The sequence below is a fragment of the Pungitius pungitius genome, chromosome 12, assembly GCF_949316345.1.
Source record: "Pungitius pungitius chromosome 12, fPunPun2.1, whole genome shotgun sequence".
Taxonomy (NCBI): domain Eukaryota; kingdom Metazoa; phylum Chordata; class Actinopteri; order Perciformes; family Gasterosteidae; genus Pungitius; species Pungitius pungitius.
The window spans coordinates 465206-492714 of NC_084911.1; the positions used below are offsets into that span (position 1 = coordinate 465206).

Genomic DNA, 27509 nt, shown 5'->3' on the forward strand with positions numbered 1-27509 from the left:
GCAGAGACCCACACACACACACACACACACACACACATACACACACAGGCCTCTGTTGCATTCCATATTTATTGCTGCATCACACACTAACAGCTGATAGCAGCAGGAAACAGATCCGTGTAAACAACAAAGACACAAAGACACATTCCTACATTCAGTCGCTGTAGAAGAAGAAGAGTCGTGCCAGAATGCACTTTGAATAAGAAAACAGGCAGCGGGAGGATATACATATAAAGAAGTATATCAACATATTGCATCATGCAACATCCAGGAAGAACCACTTGATACATCCTCATCGTCATGGAAACAATAGGATGCACTTATATTGTATCACAGTTTTCTCACCGAGGTGTGCAATAGAAACGTTAGAGCAAGTTAGAAATGGAAGCTGATGAGTTTAAGACCTTCTGACGAATCGCTAAGCCCCTCCCCACGACATAAATGATCCAATCAGGGCTTAACAACGGCCACAAGGCGCGTTGCTACCATGCGTCCAGAGAGGTGAAGTCCCGCCCCTTCAAATATGGGACCTTAATAAAGAATAAATTCAAACAGGTACAAATATGTTGTGTGTATTCCTGTTTGAATATTACGTCATAGCAGTGTGAGACTGAAAATACGTAATTAGAAACAACCCAAAGTTCCTTGAAGTTCTCTCACCGAAAAATGTCTCACTCGTATCTGACGCTACGATTGACAGCTCGCCAGCTGAGTGGTGCTCGGGTTCTGGGGGTCTGGGGTTCTGGGGGTCTGGGGGTCGGAGGCCCTGCTGGCCGACCAGCGGCGAACCGCTGAGCTGGACGCTGTGAGTTTGGATCCCAGCTCGTGAGCTGACTAACGGCTCCTTCTATCAGCAGTTGGTGTTAAAAGCTTCAGAGAGACACGTGGAGGTGTCGTCTCATTTTAAGCCCGATGCTTCAACACTTCTACCACACCGCGTACAAAATGACCTTTTCGCACCGTTTGGGTAATAAATCAATACAGATGTTACTGAAGTTTGAAAGACAAAGAAATCAGAAACTTTAAATCAACACCAGTGTTTCCTCTACCTTTATAACGGGGGCAGCACGGGGCAGAGAGCCCCAGAGCCCCCCCCCTCGGCCGAACCATTTGCCCGACTACTACCCCCCCCGAAGTTGTAAAACTAGGGGAAACACTGATAATCCCCAACATTACGTGGACAACGTACGGATGCTGCGGTGGCGTCATGTTTGGTTCGTGAGCCTCAACGTAAAACTTCACATTTCAAAAGGTTCAAGTTGAAAAAATCGAATGGAAAGATCACATATATATAAAATATAAAGAGAAACATCGACTGCCATTCGGACTGTAAGAGAGACGGCGTCACGACACCAGAAGTCTCAAATAGAACCCTTTGTTTTACAAACAAAGAACATGCAATTACAAGTCTGTGGTTTCTCTTTGATCTCGGTGAGCTCCGCCCTTAGCGATGATGAGGGCACGCCCCCTCCCCGCCCGTCATGGCGTCTCTCGTCCACCACTCCGGGCTTTCCCCATGAGTCGTGTCAGTCGTGGCCGAGGGTCCGCGGCAGCTCGTTGGTCAGGATGTGCCAGCGCTCCACCCGGCTGCCCTGGTTCTTCAGGCAGTCCATCCAGTGACGGAGGACGTCGCCCTGCGAGTGACAGCTCAGGCAGACGCCGCCTAAGAGCGGGAAGGGTGTGGTTATTCTCAGAGTCGCCTGGTTCCTACCTGGTACCAGGCTGCTAACAGCACCTCATTGCCTTCTTCCACCAGCGCCGACATGCACAGAGGAAGCTGTTAGTGAAGCGAGCAGCATCTCCAGTTGTGTCGCTCAAAGACTTTCCTCTGCTTGATGATGCAAATGGGTAATAACCATGAATAATAAGACAGACTGTACAATAACAAAGGAGTGTGATTGCTTAGGATGTAATAGCTGCCCCGGACATTGACTTTGACCTCCACACGTTCTGGAAGAGCTTCCTGTAGGTCTCACCTATGAAGTCATTGGAGCGTCCCAGGTCGTAGTCCCACACAGTCACCTCCAGCACCTTGTGGGCCAGCTCCGGCAGGGAGATCTCGTAGAAGAACTCCTGCAGGGACGGGACACACGGAGAGGTCCACATTAAGGACACCAGGTGGAGATGTTCAGGTCTGTTCGGTTTTTCTACCATGTTGGGTCTCTTCTAAAGGTGCCTGTGGTGGCGGGCGTGGTTTCGGCTCGGCTGCAGAGGGAGAGAGAGGGGGAGTGGCTCGGGGAACAGTGCCAGGTGGAAACACTTGGCAACCAGCTGGGGGGAATTAACGGGTCTCCTCTCGCCCCTATAAACAGTGAGGCGAGCGAGGAGGGAGGGAGGAGACGGACCGACCGACCGAGCGAACGAATTAATTGATGAATTGTGCGAATAAAAAGCATTTTGTGAAACCCACCACCCTGCGGTCCTGTGCCGTGTCTTCAACCCCACGCACCCACACCGTACAGTGGCGCCCAACTAGGTATGGAACCCGGCGATCAGCAGGCGGAGGGGATGGCGCAGCCGGCGATCGCGCTCGGGCGGATGCTGGGAGAGATCGCCGCGATGCAGCGGGAGCAGGCCGAGGTCAACCGGCACTTTCTGGGGGCGCTCCAAGCCCAGTCGGATCGGCAGACCCGGGTGTTGGAGCAGCTGGTGGCCCGGCCAGCCGCGGCAGCACCGGTACCGGGTCCCCCGGCGTACGCGGGGGTGGTGCTGCATAAAATGACGCCGGCGGACGAGGTACAGTCGTACCTGGAAATGTTCGAGGCGATGGCGGAGGCATGCGGGTGGCCGGCGGACGAACGGGCAATCCGCCTGCTGCCACTACTGACCGGAGAGGCGCAGACAGCTGCCCTGGGTCTGCCGCCCGGGGCAAGACAGGACTACGCCGGGGTAAAGAGGGCCATCATGGACCGGCTGGGGCTCTCCCCCGAGGACCACAGGCGGCGTTTCCGGGAGGCGAGGCTGGGTCCGGAGGACCGTCCGTTCGCCTTTGCTCAGCGGCTACGGGACGCGGCCAACAGGTGGCTGCAGCCGGAGGGCGCGGGTGGCGCACCGGCGGTGGTGGAGAAGGTGGTGACGGAGCAGTTTCTGCGGGGGCTCCCGCCGCGGACCTCGTCGTGGGTCCAGTACCACCGTCCGGCGACGTTGGAGGCCGCGGTCACCCTGGCAGAGGATCACCTGGCGGTCCACCCCGGCGGACGGGGCGACGCCGGGCGCCCGCCCGCGCCGCCGCAGCCGGTCCCCACGCCGCGAAGGAGGACCCAGCAGCCGGCGGCAGGGTGGCCCTTGCCGACGCCGCGGTCACCAGCTCGTACCAGGGGGGCCGACCACGCAGCACCGACCGGGGCCGGCACTCTTCCTGACCCACTCGGAGGTTCTCAAACGCCAGGGCAGGAGTGCTGGAAGTGTGGGCAGCCCGGCCATCTGCGGAGGGAGTGCCCGCTGATGGAGGTGGGGCAGGTGATCCGGGTTGCCGGCGCTCCATCACCCTCCCCCGGCCCGGGAGCGACGTACCGCGTTCCGGTAAGAATCCAGGGGGGTACACGCCAGGCGATGGTGGATTCGGGCTGTTCGCAGTCCATGATACACCAGAGCCTGGTTCGGCCAGGGGCATTGGTAGAAGCGTCGCGGGTGAAAATAAGGTGTGTGCACGGGGACATTCACGAGTATCCCATAGTGTCCGTCGAACTTCGGTTCAGGGGAAAAAAATATAGAATAAAGGTCGCGGTTAGCTCCCACCTGACGCACCCCGTAATTTTGGGAACGGATTGGGAGGGATTTAACACGCTAATGGGGCAGGCTGCGGGGGTGCGTTCACGACCGACAGGGACATGCGGTATGTGTGCGGTGCTCAGCGGTGACGCGAGGTCGTCCGACGCCGCCGGGGAAGAGGGGGAACCGGCGGAGCCTCCCGAGGAGACCCCGGCGGTTCCCGAGTTCCGCTCCATGGAAGATTTTCCACTCGAGCAGTCTCGTGACGATACTCTACGCTCAGCCTACGACCAAGTGATAAGAATTGATGGTCATTTGGTGCGCCCTGACGCAGCACAGTCGTACCCGCACTTCTCATTGATTAGGGACAGACTGTATAGAGTGAGTCGTGACACTCGAACAGGGCAGGAAAACACCCAGTTGTTAGTACCGAAAAGCCGCCGGGAAATGGTTTTCCAGGCGGCTCACTATAATCCGATGGCGGGTCACATGGGATACGGGAAAACACTAGACCGGATAATGGCCCGATTTTATTGGCCAGGCATCCGGGCGGACGCGCGCCGCTGGTGTGCGTCCTGCCCGGAGTGTCAATTGGTTAATTCACCAGCCATACCACGTGCCCCGCTGCGGCCGCTACCGTTGGTGGAGGTTCCGTTCGAGCGCATCGGCATGGACCTCATCGGGCCATTTCACCGGAGCGCACGCGGATACCGCTTTGTGTTAGTCCTCATGGATTACGCAACCCGGTATCCGGAGGCAGTGCCATTGCGCAATATCTCTGCAAAGAGCGTCGCGCAGGCTCTGTTTCAGGTCATCTCCCGGGTTGGAATCCCGAAAGAGATTCTAACAGACCAGGGCACCTCGTTCATGTCGCGCACACTGGGAGAACTTTACGGGTTACTGGGCATTAAGTCCGTCCGCACGAGTGTGTACCACCCCCAGACCGACGGGTTGGTAGAGCGGATGAATAGGACGCTGAAGTCCATGATTCGTAAATTTATTAGCGACGATGAACGTAATTGGGACAAATGGCTTGACCCTCTGTTGTTTGCAGTCCGGGAGGTCCCCCAGGCCTCCACGGGATTTTCTCCCTTTGAGCTTCTGTTTGGCAGGTCACCAAGAGGGGTGCTGGACCTTATTAAAGAAAGCTGGGAGGAAGGTCCGAGCCCCGGAAAGAACGAGATCCAGTACGTCCTGGACCTGCGAGCAAAGCTCCACACACTGGGGAGGATGTCACGGGAGAATTTGCTCCAGGCCCAGGAACGACAACAACGGCTGTACAACAGAGGGGCCAAGCTGCGAGAATTCACACCGGGAGAAAAGGTACTTGTATTACTTCCCTCTTCCAACTCAAAACTCCTGGCTAAGTGGCAAGGGCCCTTCGAGGTCACACGCCGGGTGGGGGATGTTGATTATGAGGTGGTGCGGTCTGACAGGGGCGGGGCTACACAAATATACCACCTCAACCTCCTGAAACCCTGGAGGGAGGCGGAGTCTGTTTCTCTGATTTCCACAGTATCGGAAAGAGAGGACCTGGGGCCGGAGGTGCCAAAAGCGGCTAATCCCACCCCGCTCCCGTGTGAGGGTCATCTCTCTGAGGACCAGAGAGCGGACATTGCCCAGTTGCAGAAGCGGTTTGCTGATGTGTTCTCCCCCCGGCCAGGCCGCACCGACCTGATAATGCACCGAATCGAGACACCCCCGGGGGTGACGGTGAGGTCACGACCCTACAGACTACCCGAACACAAAAGAAAAGTGGTTCGGGAGGAATTAGCGGCTATGTTGGAGATGGGGGTAATAGAAGAGTCCAACAGCGCCTGGTGCAGCCCCATCGTTCTGGTGGCCAAGAAGGATGGGACTGTGCGGTTCTGCGTGGACTACCGCAAGGTAAACGACGTGTCACGATTCGACGCCTACCCAATGCCCCGGGTCGACGAACTCCTGGACCGGCTGGGCACTGCACGTTTTTTTACGACCCTGGATTTAACTAAGGGCTACTGGCAGATTCCCCTGTCTTCAGAGTCCAGAGAGAAAACGGCTTTCTCCACTCCGTATGGTTTGTACCAATTCACCATGCTTCCCTTCGGCTTGTTCGGTGCCCCGGCCACGTTCCAGCGCCTCATGGACCGGGTGCTGCGTCCGCATGCCTCATATGCGGCCGCGTACCTGGACGATGTAATCATCCACAGCACCACCTGGGCGGAGCATGTGCGGCGGGTGGACGCGGTGCTGGAGTCGCTGAGGCGGGCCGGGCTCACCGCCAACCCGGGGAAGTGTGCAGTTGGACGGAGGGAGGTACGGTATCTGGGGTACCACTTGGGGGGTGGGCAGGTGCGTCCTCAGGTGGACAAGACGGCAGCTATTGCAGCCTGCCCGCGCCCTAAGACAAAAAAAGAGGTGAGGCGGTTTTTGGGGCTGGCGGGTTACTACAGACGGTTCATCGCCGGCTTTGCGGACCTCGCCAGCCCCTTGACCGACCTGACCCGGAAAGGTGCGTCAGATCCGGTCCAGTGGTCGGAGCAGTGCCAGCGGGCGTTTGAGAAGGTAAAACAGACTCTCTGTGGGGAGCCACTCCTCCACACACCTAACTTTTCTCTCCCGTTTGTTCTGCAGACCGACGCGTCGGACAGAGGGCTGGGGGCCGTTTTGTCCCAGGAGGTGGAGGGGGTCGACCGCCCCGTTGTCTACATCAGCCGGAAGCTATCGGAGAGGGAGGCCAGGTACAGCACGGTGGAAAAGGAGTGCCTGGCCATCCGGTGGGCGGTGGGCTCCCTGCGCTACTACCTCCTGGGACGCTCATTCACCCTCTGTTCGGACCACGCCCCGCTCCAATGGCTCCACCGCATGAAGGATACTAACGCCCGGATCACTCGGTGGTATCTGGCCATGCAGCCTTTTAACTTCAAGGTGGTCCATAGGCCGGGGACGCAGATGGTCGTGGCGGACTTCCTCTCCCGCCCTCTCGAGGGAGGGGGGGGGGAGTAAGCTAGGCCGGACGGCTCCCCGGCCTAAGTCGGGCGGTGGGGGTATGTGGTGGCGGGCGTGGTTTCGGCTCGGCTGCAGAGGGAGAGAGAGGGGGAGTGGCTCGGGGAACAGTGCCAGGTGGAAACACTTGGCAACCAGCTGGGGGGAATTAACGGGTCTCCTCTCGCCCCTATAAACAGTGAGGCGAGCGAGGAGGGAGGGAGGAGACGGACCGACCGACCGAGCGAACGAATTAATTGATGAATTGTGCGAATAAAAAGCATTTTGTGAAACCCACCACCCTGCGGTCCTGTGCCGTGTCTTCAACCCCACGCACCCACACCGTACAGTGCCATATGGGAAAAACCCCTCTGTGACATCATACATTTTATTGACATGTTTGGGTTTGTTGGATAATTGATCACCTCGTTAAATTCAGGGTTAAGAGTCTTCTTCATCACCGTTGTTTTGTGCTTTGATTTCTTCTGTAAGTCAGGCTTCAGGTATCTGAGGCAGGAGAAGAGAAGGAAAGAAAAAGAGAAGAGAGAAGAGGAGGAGATGAGAAGAAGCCCTGTTTTTCTATTTCAACACTAAAACAGTCAAAACCCTAAAGTGACCCCTCGAGGTGATTGATAGATGTTTGATAGACATCTTTTCACAAGGAGAACCTGCTGAGACTCGGCTCTCACATTTTGACGTAGGGGTCAGAGAACCCGTTGACGTCCATCGCTGCCAGATGAGCGCAGCGCCTCACGCCCACGCAGAGACCCCCGCCACGACGTCCGCCTCCTCCTCCTGCATCTGCTTCCTCCAAACCAAGAGGAGGCTGAAACTGTAGTGAGAGTAGAAGACGACCTCTCTCCTCCAGGCTGTGCAGCTGCTCGTTCTCCCACTGAGGACAAAGTCAGACGAGTCACATTAGAGTAGTCACATTAGAGTAGTTGGAAAAGTCAGATTAGACTAGTTAGATCGGTCTGGTCATTTTAGAGTAGTGAAATTACTTTAATCAGATAAGTTTGAACACAGATTTGTATTTCATATTTTCAAAAGATTGGGGGATGAGAGGATGCCGGGGAAAGAACAGAGGAGCAGTTTATGGCACTTCTCTTCCCATCGACGCGTCGGTCTGAGTGGAAGTGCAGTGTCGGTTTGGGCTTTGTCATGTTTGGGTCTTTGTGGGCGCGAGGGGATCAATAGTTTCACCAGGCGCACCATTCACAACCGGCACTTCTCGCTTTGATACCTTTCACTGCTCCTTTTAAAGCTTTTTACTTCCCGCCTGTACGAATCGAAGTAAAAAGGTTTCATGAAGTGTTTCCATAAGACCTCGGCTGGCTTCCCATGACTTCCACCAGAGAAGAAGCAGAAGGAGAGCAGATCGATGGCGTATGGTCGGAGCCTCTCTCTCCTCTAAGAGCTGATGTAGTACTGTGGTTTGATATCATCTTACACATTGGTGCAGGTGATAAATGGTGAATATTACCAGCATCATCTTATGTTCATTTGAAAAACAGAGTGATCCTCGATAATTCAAGATGTTTAGAGGAAACATTTCACAATTTTGAAGGTGGGGATCATTTCTTACTGAAAACTAGCCACATTTCCAATGAGCGGCTGTAGCTCCTTACATCGGCGAATCGATGGGGAAGGTGGTTTGTTTTTGAGCTGATCTGGGTGCAGCTCCCACACATATGAGCCTGAAGGGGGTCTTTCATCTAAGCCCCTGTCAGCTCCATCCAAGGGTGAAGCACAGACCCGTCTTTGTTGAAACACCTGTAGGATCCCCGAGGCGACGACTAATGAGCCAACAACAGGCCAAACAAATCCCCCCCCCCACACACACACCTCACAATGTCTAATTGGAACTTGAATTATTGTTTTCTACCAACTCGTGTTCAGACCCGGGCAGGTGGCGCTCCTGTTGCCATGGAAACAAATGCTATGATTCAAAAGAGTCAAAAAGAAAAAGGAAAGGGTCTGATTTGCAAATTAGAAGAAGCATCTTTGCTGAACAGGATTTAAACAAAGCTGCTGCTTTTAATGTGATGTTTGAAATAAGAAAACAGGACGTAACCTTAAAACCAACAAGACTGAACTTCCAGGGACGGAGAAATGCATTTACCCCTCCCACACAGCGGGGGCAGTGTGCTGCTGGAGGGGGGGCATTGTGATGCTGGAGGGGGGGCAGTGTGATGCTGGAGGGGGGGCATTGTGATGCTGGAGGGGGGGCAGTGTGATGCTGGAGGGGGGGGGGGGGCTGGTTTAGGGACATTTCAGCCACAGAATATTTGTCCTCCAAATTTTTCAAATCAAAATCCGTGTCTGTTGACAGACCCCCCCACACCACCCCCCCACACCCCGTTCCTGCTTCCAGTCGTTATGATAAGCTAGGCTAACCAGGTCCTGGCTCCAGAAGCACATTTCCCTGAGTTATTCCTTCAACTTAAATTATATTTCAGGGGTTTTACCTTTTTCTTAATGAAAGGACAGGAAGACAAATGAAGGCCTCCAGGAAACACTTTGTATTCCGATTTAATAATAATAATAAAATGCCTTAGATTCACCACGTACAAATCAGCCTCCAGCCATCAATTATGGAGCACAGTGTTACATGAAACGCACCGACAAGCCTGATGAAAATTTAATAACTCAATTTACCTTAAAATCCCCTGCTGGAGGAGTTCGCCCACAGTACTGAGGTGACGACCAGGAAAAAACGGGATGAAATCATATGACTCATTTTTGTGAGCAAGTTTGCTCCTTGTCCCAAGTTAAGACCTGAATCCTGACCAACAAGTCCCAAGTTAAGACTTGAATCCTGACCAACAAGTCCCAGGTTAAGCGCTGAATCCCGACCAACAAGTCCCAGGTTAAGACCTGAATCCCGACCAACAAGTCCCAGGTTAAGACCTGAATCCTGACCAACAAGTCCCAGGTTAAGACTTGAATCCTGACCAACAAGTCCCAGGTTAAGACCTGAATCCTGACCAACAAGTCCCAGGTTAAGCGCTGAATCCCGACCAACAAGTCCCAGGTTAAGACTTGAATCCTGACCAACAAGTCCCAGGTTAAGACCTGAATCCTGACCAACAAGTCCCAGGTTAAGACCTGAATCCTGACCAACAAGTCCCAGGTCAAGACCTGAATCTTCCTCCGTGTTGGTACCGGTTTTGTATCTTGAAGGTCTTCTCTAGAAGCTTCAGCTCCTCGTCTCTTTGTGGCTGTAAAGGTTTGGAAGAAGCTCAGCTGCGTGACTTTTCTTTCATTGTTTGTTTTTCTTTGAGTTATTGAGGACATCAATAATTCATTTCTGAATTTTCCTGCAGATGGTCTGGATTAATTGGCTGGTTTAAATCTCCCTCATGTTATTTCACATGCTTTCTCCTTAGATGGGTTCTCTCTTATTGATTTATTTGACAATTATAAAATACATTAAAACATTCATATCCTCCAATTTACTGGGCTGCAGTTTGTTTTTATTTTTCATTTATAAAGATAAACCTGAATGAAACTCTACTATTTTTATCAGATCTTTCAATCACTTCTCAAAACTCTTAAAAGAAGCTAGAAAACATTTTCCAATATGTCTTATCTGAGTTATGATTGATCTGTTTTTGTTATATCACTTCCTTTTTTAGCTGTCAGATTTCCCGGCTGAAGCACCAACAGGAGCTTGCAAGTAGGAGGGCCAGCTGGGTATTGGGGGTAGACCTTGCCAGAAAGCCGGCAGGAGACCGGGGGTAGGCATCGGCCTGGATGCCAACTGGATGGACCACCCAGTAAAAATCTAAATGAATCAAATAATTGTGTCTTTGATTGATTAAAATACGTATTAGACAAGGGCAGGGCAGGAAGTGAAGTTAACCCAGGGACACGAGAGGCAGGAATATACTAAATCAAACCGCACCATGAAAGTTCCCCGGCGGCGACAGAAAGTGGCAGGGCGCGAAAAGCAGCAGGAAACTGCGGGAACGTCAACAGGAGGTTCAGGGAAAAGGGTCGGCTAAACCAACATTACCCTTTTCAAGGTCTTTGAGCTTTCCTTCCCCACAGGCTTCTGTGGATGGAGGTTCTATCTGACGGTGGTTCTATCTGATGGTGGGTCTATCTGACGGTGGTTCTATCTGACGGTGGTTCTATCTGATGGTGGTTCTATCTGACGGTGGTTCTATCTGACGGTGGTTCTATCTGATGGTGGGTCTATCTGACGGTGGTTCTATCTGACGGTGGTTCTATCTGACGGTGGTTCTATCTGACGGTGGTTCTATCTGATGGTGGGTCTAACTGACGGTGGTTCTATCTGATGGTGGGTCTATCTGACGGTGGTTCTATCTGACGGTGGTTCTATCTGATGGTGGGTCTATCTGACGGTGGTTCTATCTGACGGTGGTTCTATCTGACGGTGGTTCTATCTGACGGTGGTTCTATCTGATGGTGGGTCTAACTGACGGTGGTTCTATCTGATGGTGGGTCTATCTGACGGTGGTTCTATCTGACGGTGGTTCTATCTGATGGTGGTTCTATCTGATGGTGGTTCTAGCTGATGGTGGTTCTACCTGATGGTGGTTCTATCTGACGGTGGTTCTACCTTATGGTGGTTCTATCTGATGGTGGCTCCATCAATGGTTTGTTGTTGTGTGTGCCCCCGCCCCATCAGCCGGAGGGGAGGGGGTAGATCGCCATGACTGGTTAGTTGAAAAGTACCTTGCGAGTCGGGAAAGTGTGGGCACACGAAGAAGTGCCTCTTATCTCACTGTTATGGTCTTAAAGCAGACAGGATGCAGAGACGTTTACTCTTACACTCTTATTGTAACAGAAAACACACATTTACACTATGCTTAATATGTACCGGATCAAAACAAACGAGAGCCAATTCAAATATCTATTCCAGCGTAGTGCCTCTACTCTAATCACTAATGAGCAGCTTTGTTAATTATCTGACATAATCTTTAGTTTTAGGAAGCTGATTATCTTTGTTCATTCATTCATTTGTCTCTTGAAGTAAGAAAGCTGTGTAAGATGTATTTTCTCTTGTCACAAACAGACGTTCCCCGTCTCCAGAATATTAAGATCCGAACCTCGGGATCTCAGTCACCCCTCTGCTGCACGTTACAGTGGTTTGTGCCACTCGGGGTCAGCCCACTGAGCCAGCACAGCCACTCCCATCTACGCACCTGTGGCTCGTCTCTAATCAGGAGAGCCTGGGCATTTAAGCTGCCGAAGCCTCAGAGGCCGGTGCGAAGTCTTGTGCATGTTGCCATCACAGTCCGAGCGTTCTAGTGATACCCTGTTTCTGCCTACCTGCTATTTGACCTCTGCTTTGTCCCAGACCTCGTTCACGCCTGCCTGACCCCCGACGGTGCCTCTGCCTACCTCTGCGCTCCCGGCTCTCGACCCCTCGCCTGAATCCCAGCCCTGACCTCGCCTGCCCCCTGACGGTGCCTTAGCCTGTTCCCTGATTGCCTGGCTTTTCGACCCCTGCCTGTTCACCGGACACTACCACGCCTGACGTCTTTACCGCTTAATAAAACTGCGCTCTGCGCTTGGGTTTCACTCTGGTCTCCTGTGGTGCGTTACATCTCTCTTAGCTGTCAGCTCTGTATTGGCTCTATAAGATTCCTCCAAAAGTACAACACCTTTAAATAGAATTCAGTGTTCCCCCTGGGTTTACATCTTCAGGGGGGGGGGGGGGTCACTCTGGTGCTCTGTGCCCTGCTGCTGTGAGCGCCACACATACACATGTTTAACTAATTCCTCTGAAGGATTTGCTGTGTTTGCCTTTTCATTCACGATGACAGTGTTATTTAACAAAGAAACACGCATCAGCTGCGAATGAATTCAACCTTCTGATATTAAAATACTCGTGACTTTTGGTGTCTCCTCATCAGAGCTCAACATGGATCTCACCTCTCTTAAGTAGCACGATATTCCACGAAGGGCTTCACCCATAGCTGTCGGAGAGGGCATCTAAAAATAAGAGTAGAAGTACTGAGACCATGCAGTTGAAATACTGTGTATTCAAAAGTATCCAGCAATAAGCTGTGCTTAAATGTAGTGGAGTAAAGTACCTCTGAGGTGTAGTACCCTATAAAGTACAACTTGTACCTCTGAGGTGTAGTACACTATAAAGTACAACTTGTACCTCTGAGCTGTAGTACACTATAAAATATATAGTGGAGGAGGAGTCTAAATACCGGGGGTGGGTGCTCCAGGCAGGTGTGGAAATGTTTCGTCTGATCGAGTTTCACTCGTTTCAGAGGAACTCTGGATTCTCCAATCAGCTCATTGTGAGTCAACTTGTCCTCATCACACACTGTCAACCTGCATGGGACAGGAGACGAGGAGGAGGGAGAGGAGACGAGGAGACGGGAAGGGTGAGAGGAAATAGGAAAGTTAACAGATTCAAACTTGAACCCTAAAAGTTTCTCTCAAACAGCATTTAGAAGAAAAGACCATATTTCCTCACAGGTAGAAGAACAAGAAGCGATGGACCAGAAACAGGTTTAAAGAAAGGGGAACGTGGTGTTTTGAGGAAGGAGTGAAGCAGAACACACTCTCTCATATGTTTTCTATTCTCTCTCATTTCAACTGAATATTCTACTTTGTCTTCTTGTGGAAGGAGTTTTATGGAGGACGTTGTACTTCACTGACTCGAGGACTCAGAGGATTTCTGCTCTGACAGGTAAACAAATCAAAGACTGAGCTTCAAATCTCAACATTTACACCTAACAAGTAATCAGTCCCCGAGGAGACAAAATACACAAACACACACACAAACACACACCTGAGTGTCTTCCTGTGCATGTCCTCTTCTGTGATCCCGACGTATGTGAGAGTTTCATTCCAGACTGGATTCAGAGAGTTACGGATCGTCTTCGTCTTCAGCTTATTGGCCTGAAGAACCCAGAGAGACCGACAGTTAAGACAGAGAGACAGTTAAGACATAGAGACAGTTAGGACATAGAGACAGTTGGGACATAGAGACAGTTGGGACTGGGGTCTGGACAGTTAGGACATTTGAATGTGTGTTTGACAGAGGTGGGATCAAGTCACTGTTAGGCAAGTCACAAGCAAGTCTCAAGTCATTGCCCTCGAGTCCCGAGTCAAGTCGAGTCAAAGACGAAGCAAGTCTCAAGTCGAGTCACAAGTCACAACTAACAAGTCTCAAGTCGAGTCACAAGTCGTACCATTTTAGTTTCTAGTCATTTCGAGTCCTTTTATTATAGTGGTGACGGGGAACCCTGGGTGATGGTGCGCTGCCTCACAGACCTAGACTACGAAGGGAAGGGTAACGGTGGATCGACTGTGACTGTGTTATAGTGCTGTAACGCTCACCCCAATGCTGCAGCGTAAATAAGGAGGCGATGACTGGCTTGCAACTCCGCTGCATTTATTTATATAAAACTACTCAACTTCGGTCACTGTTGGCCGTCACCACGCCGAACGAACACTTCCGCAAACACGGCCCCCCAAAACTCGTGTTGTCTCGCGTAACTACAGCTGGTAACAAAGCATAACGTGAACACATGCAACATCTGCATAACTGATTAACTAATAACTTTAACTCAGCTCATTACACTACTTTAAAACGGACGTTGACATAATGTTGGCGAGGATTTCCATCGGAGTCTGAATCCGGGTTCAAAAATCCCGATTTTTGTAACCATGAACGAGCTGTCTCGTTGATACGGTCAAATGGACTGCAGTGATTGGATGTCGTGCAGGCAGCGCGCGCTCTCTGCATACAGGTGGCGCATAATTTTTTGACAGATGCAGATAATCAGAGCGGCGCGGTGGTGTGAAAATGTTTTCCCCCAGTTTTCATGGGAAGTAGCAAGTCTTCTCGAGTCAAAAGGCTCGAGTCCAAGTCAAGTCACGAGTCATCGGTATTCAAGTCCAAGTCGAGTTGCAAGTCTTTGTACGTTTTGTCGAGTCGAGTCTCAAGTCATCAAATTCATGACTCGAGTCTGACTCGAGTCCAAGTCACATGACTCGAGTCCACACCTCTGGTGTTTGATGTTCATTATTTATTGGTTTTAACCCGTCTCACCTTACAGGCTCCAGGCAGCAGGTGAAGCTTCACGTAAGGGTCGGACAATCCGTTGAAGTCCATCGACTTCAGGCCCTGGGGACAGAAGACGGAGGCTTGCTCTGATTGGTCCATCTGAGGAGCCGATCACAGGTACTCAGCCAGTTTCTGGTTGATCAGCTGAACGCCACCTTCTAAGAGGTCAGAAGGTCCTTGGTGACCTTGGAAGTTAAACCTCATTAACTGAATGTAGTTTGGGTTTTAGCAGAATATCAAGGAACACATATAAACCATCACTTTGAGTCACATTCTTTTTTCTGTGGTCAAAATAAAAGCCCTGCTCAGAACTGACAAGAAGTAGAACTCAGACATGTGTTTACTACAAAATAACAGTTGGAATATTATTAATCACTAAAAAGAAGAAAAATAAGTTGAATTTCTCAATTTATTATATAGCCACACTTTGCCCGACTACTAAATAAATGCTAACGAGTAGAAGCAGTAACCAAACGGAACCTCAGTGCTACAACCCGTGAGCCATAAAAACCACGAGCATCTCGTCTTCCAGAAGCGAGGTGACCAACCACGCATTCTAGGTCATTACTTTGATGAGCTGCACTGATTGAGTCGACGGTTGAACCTACGCGGCTCGGACCAAAGTCCATTGTCTTTTTTTTGCGTGGGAAACTGGATGTGTGAGTTAAAGAGCGAAAATGAGTGGCTGTCACGCTAAATGAGCGCTGCATTAATGACTTTACTCTCAGATGTCTCCTGAAGTTAAACTAAATCAGATGATTTAAACAAACATTGAAGGGCCTCCTCTGCGCAGTGAGGAATTACTCCCACATTTGATTCAACAGCTTTGACATTTGCACTGATGGCAGAGAGAAGGATTGATTAATTCTGTACTAATTGTTTTAATGAGGCTGAGACCTGAGTTTAAAAGTCAAACTCATGATGAAAGTTTGAATTCAGATCCTTAACTGCTCTGCTAAAATCAGATCATCATTAGGGACGGCTTTGCCCTTTAATTAGTTTATGCTAATCGCAAAATATACTTTTGAATGCTAATTGCTTGCAAGCCGACTATAGCTTATGTTTGTGTATGAGAGCTTCAAAGGGTCCACAACGTGGACAAATACAATATAAACATGACGGTATTAAAATGTGAGGTTTCATAGTAAGCTCAGACATGCGTTTGCTAGCGATTGGCATTAGCACTGGCTAATGTGTATTTTATTACAATTTAAATTAGCAATATATTAAATTTAATTTAATGACTAAAACTTCCCTTTTGTAAGCTTTAGAAACCCTTTAAGAATTCTTTAAAATCAAAATTCAACTAAAATTGCTCTTCAGCGGGCGGCAGACCGGAAATGCGTAATCAAAGTGGAAGTGGACTTCCTGTCAAGCGTTAACACATAAAGGAGAAGATGGAGTCTTCACAACTTCGCTCACAGATTTACCTACACTTACATTTGCTGACGTTGCAAGACTGGTGGAGGAAAACTCATCACAAAAATAGGGAAGTTGTGAAAAAGGTCTATATCAAGTCCTCGATGTCTAAAGCTAAACATCGGCTTGGATCATAGCTTAACTAGCTAGCTAGTAGCATGACGTTTAGAACATTGCTAAGTTAGCGCGCTAGCTACAGTTGGGATATATAGATTAACTTAGATTTTCATTACTTGCTATCTTTTAAATTGACAAGCATTGGATGGGTAATTCATGGCACAATTCAACTGGATAAATATAGTAGTTGTCTCTCAATGTCCCACGAGTCATTTATTCACTTCCTGTGTGAAAGCTGACAACTTTGTACTGTGATAAACTGTAGTCAGTTCATTACAAAAGGCACCTGATTAAGAATTGAGCCTTTATGTGACTTAAAGCGGTTTGCTGACAAGTGAGAATGTTTGTTCGGCTCCGTTCACCCTGGTTCCTCAGTGAAATGAAGATCATCCTAATGCCCACGCTGGCACAGAGAGGCAGCTGAAGCGTCCTCACCTTCGCCCGGAGCACCGTGCAGTGCAACTCGCTGGAGCTCCGCTCGTACCGCAAATCAAACTCCAGCGTTCCCAGAGCCGCTGGAGGGGGGAGACACATCATTACAGGCATTGCATCAGTAGGATCAAAAATAATGACATTGTTGAAAATCAGTCAGAATAAATAGAAAAGCATGCGAGAGAACAGAGGAATATCTCAGCATGGTTTTCAGAAGATGGAAATCCAATTTAGTGGAGCAGCAGCTGCCTCATACAGCTGAACACAACACATCACATGTCAGCACGGGAAGCCTCTTAGGAGGAGAGGAAACAGGCGGCTTAGGATGGAAAGGTACATGTTCATACAACACAACCTGCGCAGTTATGTAAGACCATACAAACTAAATATGATTCACAGGAGAGAGAACAAACATCTATTTTAGGCGTCAGCTGTCATAAATAACAAACTAATCCTTACACAATATATTGTATTTTACAATAAATGAAGTTAACCATGCTGTTTGCCAAAGTCCCTTCAGCGTCTGGGACGTCAGAAGTGAGTTCAGCTTCAAAGAGACACAAAACAGACGACTAAAAAGAGACGGAAAATCACTCAACAACTCTGCAAAGTCCCCCAAAACGACCACAAAGACACATAACACAACTATAAGGAGACAACAAACAACTACTGAGACATGTGACACAACTTCAAAGAGACACAAAGCAACTACAAAGACACACTACTACTCTGTGGGGGCGAGTGGGGGAGGGTTCAGGCAACAAGAGGCGTAAGTGGCCTCAGCTGTAATCAGTTTGATCCCATTGTGTTCTTCCCACGTTTGTACAGAGGACGGACGGAGGACTGACGGAGGACGGGCAGTGGAGAAGACAACGCCTACAAAAACCCTTTCCAGCAATCCAGTAATTTGTCTTTACGCTCAAAGAGAACCCAACAGGTACACAGTTACAGAAACTATAAAGACTACAAGTACAACCGCTAAGACTCGCCACACAACTACGAGAGACACAATCCAACTCAAATTTGAATAGGGACAATTACAAAGAGACGACCATTAAACGGACAGAAATAAAATAACCGCAAAATGACAAATAAACAGAGACAGAGCAGACTACTGAGAGACAGATAACCAGACTTTTGAAATGAACACATGAAGACACACATGGCGACAAAGAGACAAAACATTTCCAAAGAGAAATCGAAAAGACCAAAAAGAGAAACAAAACAACAACAGAGAGACAGAAGGACCACAAAGAGACGATGACAGCTGTACGTACGTGTTTTGTGTCTCTCTCAGTATGGAAGTTATTTCTGCTTCATAAGGAACGACGTGAAACGCATATCAGAGCAGTCCGAGAGACACACAAGTCATTTGCATCTTATTTCTGAAGCCTGGTGGTGCATCAAAAGCAGCACATCAGCAGCACCTTCAGTCCAGTCCAGTCTGTGGTGAGGCTGATACCAAGGGCCTCAAACCTAAAAACATCAAACCATGGCAGTTTGCACAAAATGGAAGGTAAGTAAGTGCTATGCATTTCCTTGAGTACCTTGATTGATTGGCATGTTGAGGTACTTGTACTAAGACACATAAAGAGGAGATTCATCTCAGAGCTTCCGTTTAAAGCACCTCTGCTGAATAACTGAAACCTGCAGTGCACTTCACGAGCACAACACGGATGCTGTTGGTTCTGACACTGACTACAGGACCCCACAGAGACAACCGGATGCTTCAGCATCCTGAAGACGTCCCCGCTCAGCAGGAATGAGACCTGAGCCGTCCCATGATGTAACAAACAGGTCGTTAACCACAACGGAACAACTGCAAGAGATGGAAAACAACTGCAGGGATACGTAAGAACAACGTGGCGACAACAAAGGAAAAATAACACACAAAAGATGCAGAAGGACCACATGGGGATGTGAAAATGTCTCTACAAGACACAATGAGACATATAGTGACCACAAAGAGACATATAGTGACCACAAAGTGACATATAGTGACCACAAAGTGACATATAGTGACCACAAAGAGACATATAGTGACCACAAAGAGACATATAGTGACCACAAAGGGACATATAGTGACCACAAAGAGACATATAGTGACCACAAAGGGACATATAGTGACCACAAAGAGACATATAGTGACCACAAAGAGACATATAGTGACCACAAAGTGACCGCATAGAGCTGCTCTGAGACCAGCCGGTGGTCAGATGGTTTCCATGTTCAGGTCGGACTGTACTGAATGAGGAAACCAGTCACCAATCACGAGCAGGCCCGTCCTCACAAACGTACTCTGGTCTTAATGAACTCTGCTGATTAACCAGAAAGTGTCGTGATTGATTCTCCCAAAGCTGAGCTGACCACTTTGGAAAATACAATGCCAAAGCCCAAAAGAAAGATGGCGACCGACAAACCCTGAGTGGACATCGTCCAGTGAGGAGAAGGTTTGACACCTTGGACTTTATCTCCAATGTAGCACTGGGATTAAGGGAGGTCTCCCTGGAGGGACCTTCACATTCACACATGGAACCAGCAATGTTTAAAGTGCACTCCATTGTTTGATGTTTTAATGACTTGGTACTCTTCTTCTGCAGGGATTTACCGGCTCTGACTGGGGTTCTTTCTGCCCAACTGCATTATGGGTGATAACCACATATATAAGAAGAGGACATTCTCACCTGGGTTTTGTTTTTCTGAGGTTTTTTTGGTGTTTTTGTTTTGTTTACTGAGGTATGAGAAGTGGAATCACTGTACCACCAAATTATCTACAAAAATCATTTCAACTTTTCACCACCAGATGTTTCCGCCTTCTGGAAACGTGCATAAATTAGCATTTTAATGAGCAGAGTTTTATAGCTGACGTCTAGTTGAACCATCGAGGGGTGTGTAGAGATAAACACACACACACACACACACTCACTGCAGTCGTCGCTGTCGTCGCTGGTGATCTCCACTGACGTGTCCATGCTGCTGTTCAGGGACAGGGACCCCCCCATGCTGGGCCGGCTGGGGGCCAGCATGGGGGACAGCAGGTGAGCCCCCCCCATCCCGGGGCTGAGGGCCAGCGGCGAGGAGGCGGGGCCAGGGGAGGTGGGGGACAGGCGGGGGAAGTAGGCGGAGATCTGGCGGATGGGGCGGATGGGGCCGGGACACACGTCGATGGCCATGTGCTCCTGGATGGAGATGCTCAGCTTCTTTCCCCCCCGCAGCGCCATCACTGCTAGGAACTTTATTTAAAAAGACTTCATGTGATATGGACATCACAAGTGTGACATACATTTAAGAACTGGATGCACTGTGTTTAGAAGACACACAGATACATCCATAGTACATGCACACAGTCGAGAGTATTTCAGGGCATCAATCTTACAGACTTAATTAAACCCGAGGGTGAACTTTTCATATTAAAGTTGTTGTCACTCATAACCTCTCGTGGTTTGAGTCAGTTTTCCTGGTTTCCATGGTGATGACATGTCAGTTGACATGTCAATGATCTGGTTTTGGCTCAAAACACCGACAGCCTGCTCTCATGTTGGACCCGAGCATAAGCTAAGCCCCGCCCCCCCTTTCGCTTCCATGTCAAGCTGTCGGGGGCAACGTTACCATGGAGACCATGCTGTCACTCACTGACCTCCCCGAGGAAATACCATCAAGATCCAAAAAGGGCTCCGAGTGAGATATGGGGATGAAATGTGGTGACAAGTGTAACGGTTCTTAGTAAATATGAAAACCTTCTTTTGTTATTTTTGTTCTCAATTGTGTTTGGTTCAAGTTACTGTTTTATTTCTCCAAAATCCTTCTTCTGTAATGTATATAATTAGTTGTGGTACAAGTTGTATTGTTTAACAGCGCCCTCTGTGGGCAGAGTGTATTGGTTGACCGGCGGTGCGCGCCCTCGTCAGTCCGCTCACCGTTGACTGAGGGGAGGTACGTACCTCATCTGACGTGAGCATTAATATCAAACTAATGTATTTCACTGTCTGTTTACGTACGCTTGCTAATTTCTTCATGTATAATATTTTAAGGGGATATGGGACGAGTGGTTTTGTGTTCATTTAATGTATGTTTGAGGTGGAAAATGGAACGTTGAAACGGCTAGCTAACCACCTTGCTTTATATGTGCGTGTGTCGTTAGCCGTCGCCATTTTGTCTCCATGCGGGTAGCCTATATGTTTCAGTGTTTCGTTTTTTTGTATAGGTCACTGATTAAATGGCGAAGTGTCACGTCCGTGTTTTTATTTGATTTTTGCAGGTATGTACTTTTATTTTATTTTATAGTCTATGTCTGAATACGTTAGATGTACAGTTTGGTGCAAACATTCATTCTATTCATTGTTCACCACTATTCATTGTATTTTATTTTATGCTTTTGAATGAATGTTGTAAACGGTCAGTCCGCTCACCGTTGACTGAGGGGAGGTCACTGATTAAATGGCGAAGTGTCACGTCCATGGTTTTATTTGATTTTTGCAGAGCACCTGAACACAACGCAGTAGTCGGCGAGGCTCGGACGGCGCCGGCTACACAAGCAGTGCTTGAAGTGGGCCGGCACTTCTACATTTTGCTCTGAAGCGTACGGCTACTTCTCATGGAGCCCGGTACCTTGGTGCCCAGAGGGCACTCAGACCTGGACGAATCAGGTAAAGGAACCTCTCCATCAGAAGTGTGCTCACCCACGGACGCTAGGTTCCAGCTGATGCCCGCTGCTTTCAAACATTTGTTTGTAATTCGTTGTTTTCGCCCAGTTCAGACACGTCGACAGAGGTCCAACCGGGTACGACTACGCATCATGATGAGGGTCAAACTAGCGTTGGCGTTGATGTGAGCAGCATAAGAGATGAGTCTGCAGCTACCGACGATACCGTAGTAAATGACACTGAGATCAACGGAACTGATGATCCAAAGCTCTTTCATAGTGTGCACATATATGCACACACGCCCCGCTGTTATGATGGTACGGAAACACTGGCTGCACACAGTGTACAACAAACCTTGATATTTCCATCGTTAGCTGACAAATACTCTAAATAGTGATTGTATTTCCAACTTTCTATATGCAACCACAAGTACAAAACGTAATGTTCATCCTGATGTTAGTGAGATGTTCTTCCTGATGTTAGTGAGATGTTCTTCCTGATGTTAGTGAGTTGTTCTTCCTGATGTTAGTGAGATGTTCTTCCTGATGTTAGTGAGATGTTCTTCCTGATGTTAGTGAGATGTTTTCCTGATGTTAGTGAGATGTTTTCCTGATGTTAGTGAGATGTTCTTCCTGATGTTAGTGAGTTGTTCTTCCTGATGTTAGTGAGATGTTCTTCCTGATGTTAGTGAGTTGTTCTTCCTGATGTTAGTGAGTTGTTCTTCCTGATGTTAGTGAGTTGTTCTTCCTGATGTTAGTGAGATGTTCTTCCTGATGTTAGTGAGTTGTTCTTCCTGATGTTAGTGAGTTGTTCTTCCTGATGTTAGTGAGTTGTTCTTCCTGATGTTAGTGAGTTGTTCTTCCTGATGTTAGTGAGTTGTTTTTCCTGATGTTAGTGAGATGTTTTTCCTGATGTTAGTGAGATGTTTTTCCTGATGTTAGTGAGTTGTTCTTCCTGATGTTAGTGAGTTGTTCTTCCTGATGTTAGTGAGATGTTCTTCCTGATGTTAGTGAGTTGTTCTTCCTGATGTTAGTGAGATGTTCTTCCTGATGTTAGTGAGTTGTTCTTCCTGATGTTAGTGAGATGTTCTTCCTGATGTTAGTGAGTTGTTCTTCCTGATGTTAGTGAGTTGTTCTTCCTGATGTTAGTGAGTTGTTCTTCCTGATGTTAGTGAGATGTTCTTCCTGATGTTAGTGAGTTGTTCTTCCTGATGTTAGTGAGATGTTCTTCCTGATGTTAGTGAGTTGTTTTTCCTGATGTTAGTGAGATGTTTTTCCTGATGTTAGTGAGATGTTTTTCCTGATGTTAGTGAGTTGTTCTTCCTGATGTTAGTGAGTTGTTCTTCCTGATGTTAGTGAGATGTTCTTCCTGATGTTAGTGAGTTGTTCTTCCTGATGTTAGTGAGATGTTCTTCCTGATGTTAGTGAGTTGTTCTTCCTGATGTTAGTGAGATGTTCTTCCTGATGTTAGTGAGTTGTTCTTCCTGATGTTAGTGAGTTGTTCTTCCTGATGTTAGTGAGTTGTTCTTCCTGATGTTAGTGAGATGTTCTTCCTGATGTTAGTGAGTTGTTCTTCCTGATGTTAGTGAGATGTTCTTCCTGATGTTAGTGAGTTGTTCTTCCTGATGTTAGTGAGTTGTTCTTCCTGATGTTAGTGAGTTGTTCTTCCTGATGTTAGTGAGATGTTCTTCCTGATGTTAGTGAGTTGTTCTTCCTGATGTTAGTGAGTTGTTCTTCCTGATGTTAGTGAGATGTTCTTCCTGATGTTAGTGAGATGTTTTTCCTGATGTTAGTGAGATGTTTTTCCTGATGTTAGTGAGTTGTTCTTCCTGATGTTAGTGAGATGTTTTTCCTGATGTTAGTGAGTTGTTCTTCCTGATGTTAGTGAGTTGTTTTTCCTGATGTTAGTGAGTTGTTTTTCCTGATGTTAGTGAGTTGTTCTTCCTGATGTTAGTGAGTTGTTCTTCCTGATGTTAGTGAGATGTTCTTCCTGATGTTAGTGAGATGTTCTTCCTGATGTTAGTGAGTTGTTTTTCCTGATGTTAGTGAGATGTTTTTCCTGATGTTAGTGAGTTGTTCTTCCTGATGTTAGTGAGATGTTCTTCCTGATGTTAGTGAGATGTTTTTCCTGATGTTAGTGAGATGTTTTTCCTGATGTTAGTGAGTTGTTCTTCCTGATGTTAGTGAGATGTTTTTCCTGATGTTAGTGAGTTGTTCTTCCTGATGTTAGTGAGATGTTCTTCCTGATGTTAGTGAGTTGTTCTTCCTGATGTTAGTGAGATGTTCTTCCTGATGTTAGTGAGTTGTTCTTCCTGATGTTAGTGAGTTGTTTTTCCTGATGTTAGTGAGATGTTTTTCCTGATGTTAGTGAGATGTTTTTCCTGATGTTAGTGAGTTGTTCTTCCTGATGTTAGTGAGATGTTTTTCCTGATGTTAGTGAGTTGTTCTTCCTGATGTTAGTGAGATGTTCTTCCTGATGTTAGTGAGATGTTCTTCCTGATGTTAGTGAGTTGTTCTTCCTGATGTTAGTGAGATGTTTTTCCTGATGTTAGTGAGATGTTTTTCCTGATGTTAGTGAGTTGTTCTTCCTGATGTTAGTGAGATGTTCTTCCTGATGTTAGTGAGATGTTCTTCCTGATGTTAGTGAGTTGTTCTTCCTGATGTTAGTGAGATGTTTTTCCTGATGTTAGTGAGTTGTTCTTCCTGATGTTAGTGAGTTGTTTTTCCTGATGTTAGTGAGATGTTCTTCCTGATGTTAGTGAGATGTTCTTCCTGATGTTAGTGAGTTGTTTTTCCTGATGTTAGTGAGTTGTTCTTCCTGATGTTAGTGAGATGTTCTTCCTGATGTTAGTGAGATGTTCTTCCTGATGTTAGTGAGTTGTTCTTCCTGATGTTAGTGAGTTGTTCTTCCGGCCTGCGAGCAGCGCTGATACTTGACGTGTGATCGGACAAATAAATCTACCAGAACGAGATGTCCCCAACCGGGCTTCCAATTTTTGATCACATTCCTTCGTCCTTCACACATGGATGTCCCGACTGTTGGTCAAGGGAACAAATGATATATTTTGGTGTTGTACCAACCAATGCAAGAGAGCACAGGCACCTTTCTTTTCCACTTCAAGCACTGATTACAAGATGAACAAAAGAAATCAAAACATCATCTGGAGACCAGGAGAGAAGAGAAACAAGTCTCTATCATCAGAATACTTGCTGTCTACCTACAGTAGCTAGCATAGACACGCTAACGTTAGCTCCAAAACATTTAACAAGACAATTTCCAGACTCCACAAGCCTGAAGCCAGCGGGGGTATGCTGTGATTGGACGGTTCACAGTTGAGGGGAGGGACTTAGGGAAGGGTCAATTTGAATGATTTCAACAGTAACTCACATGAGTTCAGAAACAATTTAATTTAAACCTATTACATGAATACAGTCTTTTCAAATGAATTAAGTAAATAATAAAATACGTATGAAGACTTGTTGTTTAGTTAAACATTGTGTTGGGTTTAAAGATCAACAGAAGCCTTGTTGCTAATTACTATAACTTCCTGTTTACAAGAAACAAGATGGCGACGGCCAACGCACCAAACCAGAGGCTTCAGACCAGCAAGTATACAACAAATCACTTCTGCTATATAAATATAAGCGTGAACACAAGTTCCGTACGTGCCTTGGTTCGTATAGGCCACGCCCATTTCTGCCCACTAATCTAATTTTCTGAAGGACATTATTTTGGATATTGCATCCGCAGCCCGTCATGGATTAACTCTTGCTGGTAAAGAGCTCATCGCTCTGAAGTGATCATCTTGGTCTCCAGTCCCTTAGAGGCTTTTCCCTTTCTGGGATGAAGAGAATTATGACTCTCTGGAGATCTTCCCAGCATGCACTGGGAGCGCCTCAGCGGTACACTGACTTCTCCCCTTTGATCCTTTTTGGTGGTCCACATTATGAATCATACCCACAAAATGTGAATCAATACTGAAGCAGAAGAGAGGCGATGATGTCCCTTATCAGTAAGCAACAAACTATCATTGAAGAGACTTATTCAGACCAGATAGAGACCAGTAGACACCAGCGAGAGACCAGTAAAAGACCAGAGACCAGTTAGAGACCAGTTAGAGATTAGAGACCAGTTAGAGACTACTTGGAGACCATTTAGAGACAGATTAAAGCAGTCTTACCTTTTGCAGTCGAGCAGATTCCTCCACAAACAGGTGGATGTGAGCACAGAGGGTCCGTCTCCTGACAGGTAGAGAGAGAGAGAGAGAGAGAGAGGGAGAGAGAGAGAGGGAGGGAGGGAGAGGGAGAGAGAGAGAGGGAGGGAGGGAGGGAGCTGGGGGGGCTCCCTGTGAGGAATCAGGAGTTTCCTTCCTCCCTCCTTGTTCTCTTGTGTGATATCTTCTCTGAGGTTTCAACACACTGAAGCTCGCTCTTTAATCACAATACACATGTATTCAATAACCCCCCCTCCCTTTCTTCTTCTTCTCCTCCTTCCTCCGGCTGCAGCTTGCAGGGAAAAGGGGGGGGGGTTATAATGTGCCAACAGCAGCATCTGTCTCTCTCTTCTTCTCTGTATAATTTGTGGTTAATGACGCCTAATGATACACATCCAAGACACACACACACTCACATGATGAAGAACATGAAGATGATGAAGACGATTAAGAACATGAAGACGATAAAGACGGTGAAGACGATGAACATGATAAAGAAAATGATGAAGACGATGAAGACTCATCGGGAGCTTGAGGAACTTCCTCTTAGAGGGGAGTATCAACGAGACGGTTTGAGATGTTCTGCTCAATAAACGCATGTTGAAATGGAGCTTCCATTTTTACGTTTTACTCCTCGCTCGGTCTCCTGGCGTTTGGTGAAACCAACCAGAAGCAGCTTAAATCATAGTGTTGCCCCCCCCCCACCCCAGAACCTTGTTTCTTCTCCTTCACCCCCAGTGTGAAGCGGGTTATCCATAATCCTAATAGTGATAATAGATCTAATGAAACGCCTCCGATCAAATGAAACGCCTCCAATCGAATGAAACGCCTCCAATCGAATGAAACGCCTCTGATCGAATGAAACGCCTCCGATCAAATGAAACGCCTCCGATCAAATGAAACGCCTCCAATCGAATGGAACGCCTCCGATCGAATGAAAACGCCTCCGATCGAATGAAACGCCTCCGATCGAATGAAACGCCTCCGATCTAATGAAACGCTTCCGATCGAATGAAACGCCTCCGATCTAATGAAACGCCTCCGATCGAATGAAACGCCTCCGATCTAATGAAACGCCTCCGATCGAATAAAACGCCTCCGATCGAATGAAACGCCTCCGATCTAATGAAACGCCTCCGATCTAATGAAACGCCTCCGATCAAATGAAACGCCTCCAATCGAATGAAACGCCTCCAATCGAATGAAACGCCTCTGATCGAATGAAACGCCTCCGATCAAATGAAACGCCTCCGATCAAATGAAACGCCTCCAATCGAATGGAACGCCTCCGATCGAATGAAAACGCCTCCGATCGAATGAAACGCCTCCGATCGAATGAAACGCCTCCGATCTAATGAAACGCTTCCGATCGAATGAAACGCCTCCGATCTAATGAAACGCCTCCGATCGAATGAAACGCCTCCGATCTAATGAAACGCCTCCGATCGAATAAAACGCCTCCGATCGAATGAAACGCCTCCGATCTAATGAAACGCCTCCGATCTAATGAAACGCTTCCGATCTAATGAAACGCTTCCGATCTAATGAAACGCCTCCGATCAAATGAAACGCCTCCGATCGAATGAAACGCCTCCGATCGAATGAAACGCCTCCGATCTAATGAAACGCCTCCGATCGAATAAAACGCCTCCGATCGAATGAAACGCCTCCGATCGAATGAAACGCCTCCGATCTAATGAAACGCTTCCGATCTAATGAAACGCTTCCGATCTAATGAAACGCCTCCGATCAAATGAAACGCCTCCGATCGAATGAAACGCCTCCGATCGAATGAAACGCCTCCGATCGAATTAAACGGCTCCGATCAAATGAAACACATCCGATCTAATGAAACGCCTCCGATCGAATGAAAGCCTCCGATCGATGAAACTCCTCCGATCTAATGAAACGCCTCCGATCAAATGAAACACATCCGATCGAATGA

General features: G+C 47.8%; 1 protein-coding gene across 1 annotated transcript; it reads right to left on the reverse strand.

Moving 5' to 3' along the window:
* Positions 1–1130: 1130 nt before the first annotated feature.
* Positions 1131–25641, reverse strand: doc2a (double C2-like domains, alpha). Its single transcript, XM_037477185.2, has 11 exons — positions 25532–25641; positions 19635–19941; positions 16712–16791; positions 14726–14800; positions 13460–13569; positions 12870–12996; positions 12583–12642; positions 7365–7567; positions 7101–7182; positions 1977–2073; positions 1131–1663 (listed from the first exon to the last, which is right to left on the reverse strand). Exons 2-11 carry the CDS (start codon positions 19927–19929, stop codon positions 1527–1529), a joined length of 1266 nt encoding a protein of 421 aa, XP_037333082.2. The 5' UTR covers positions 19930–19941; positions 25532–25641; the 3' UTR covers positions 1131–1526.
* Between the last annotated feature and the right edge of the window lie 1868 nt (positions 25642–27509).

Bases quoted from the DNA above. Each gene is read 5' to 3' on its own strand.
- doc2a (XM_037477185.2), bottom strand. From the start codon at position 19,929: ATGGCGCTGCGGGGGGGAAAGAAGCTGAGCATCTCCATCCAGGAGCAC. The intron at 12,643-12,869 runs GTATTTAGACTC...TCTTATTTTTAG, and splicing joins GCCTGGAGCACCCACCCCCG to ATGCCCTCTCCGACAGCTAT. The intron at 7,568-12,582 runs GTGAGATCCATG...CTTTGTCCTCAG, and splicing joins TATCGTGCTACTTAAGAGAG to TGGGAGAACGAGCAGCTGCA.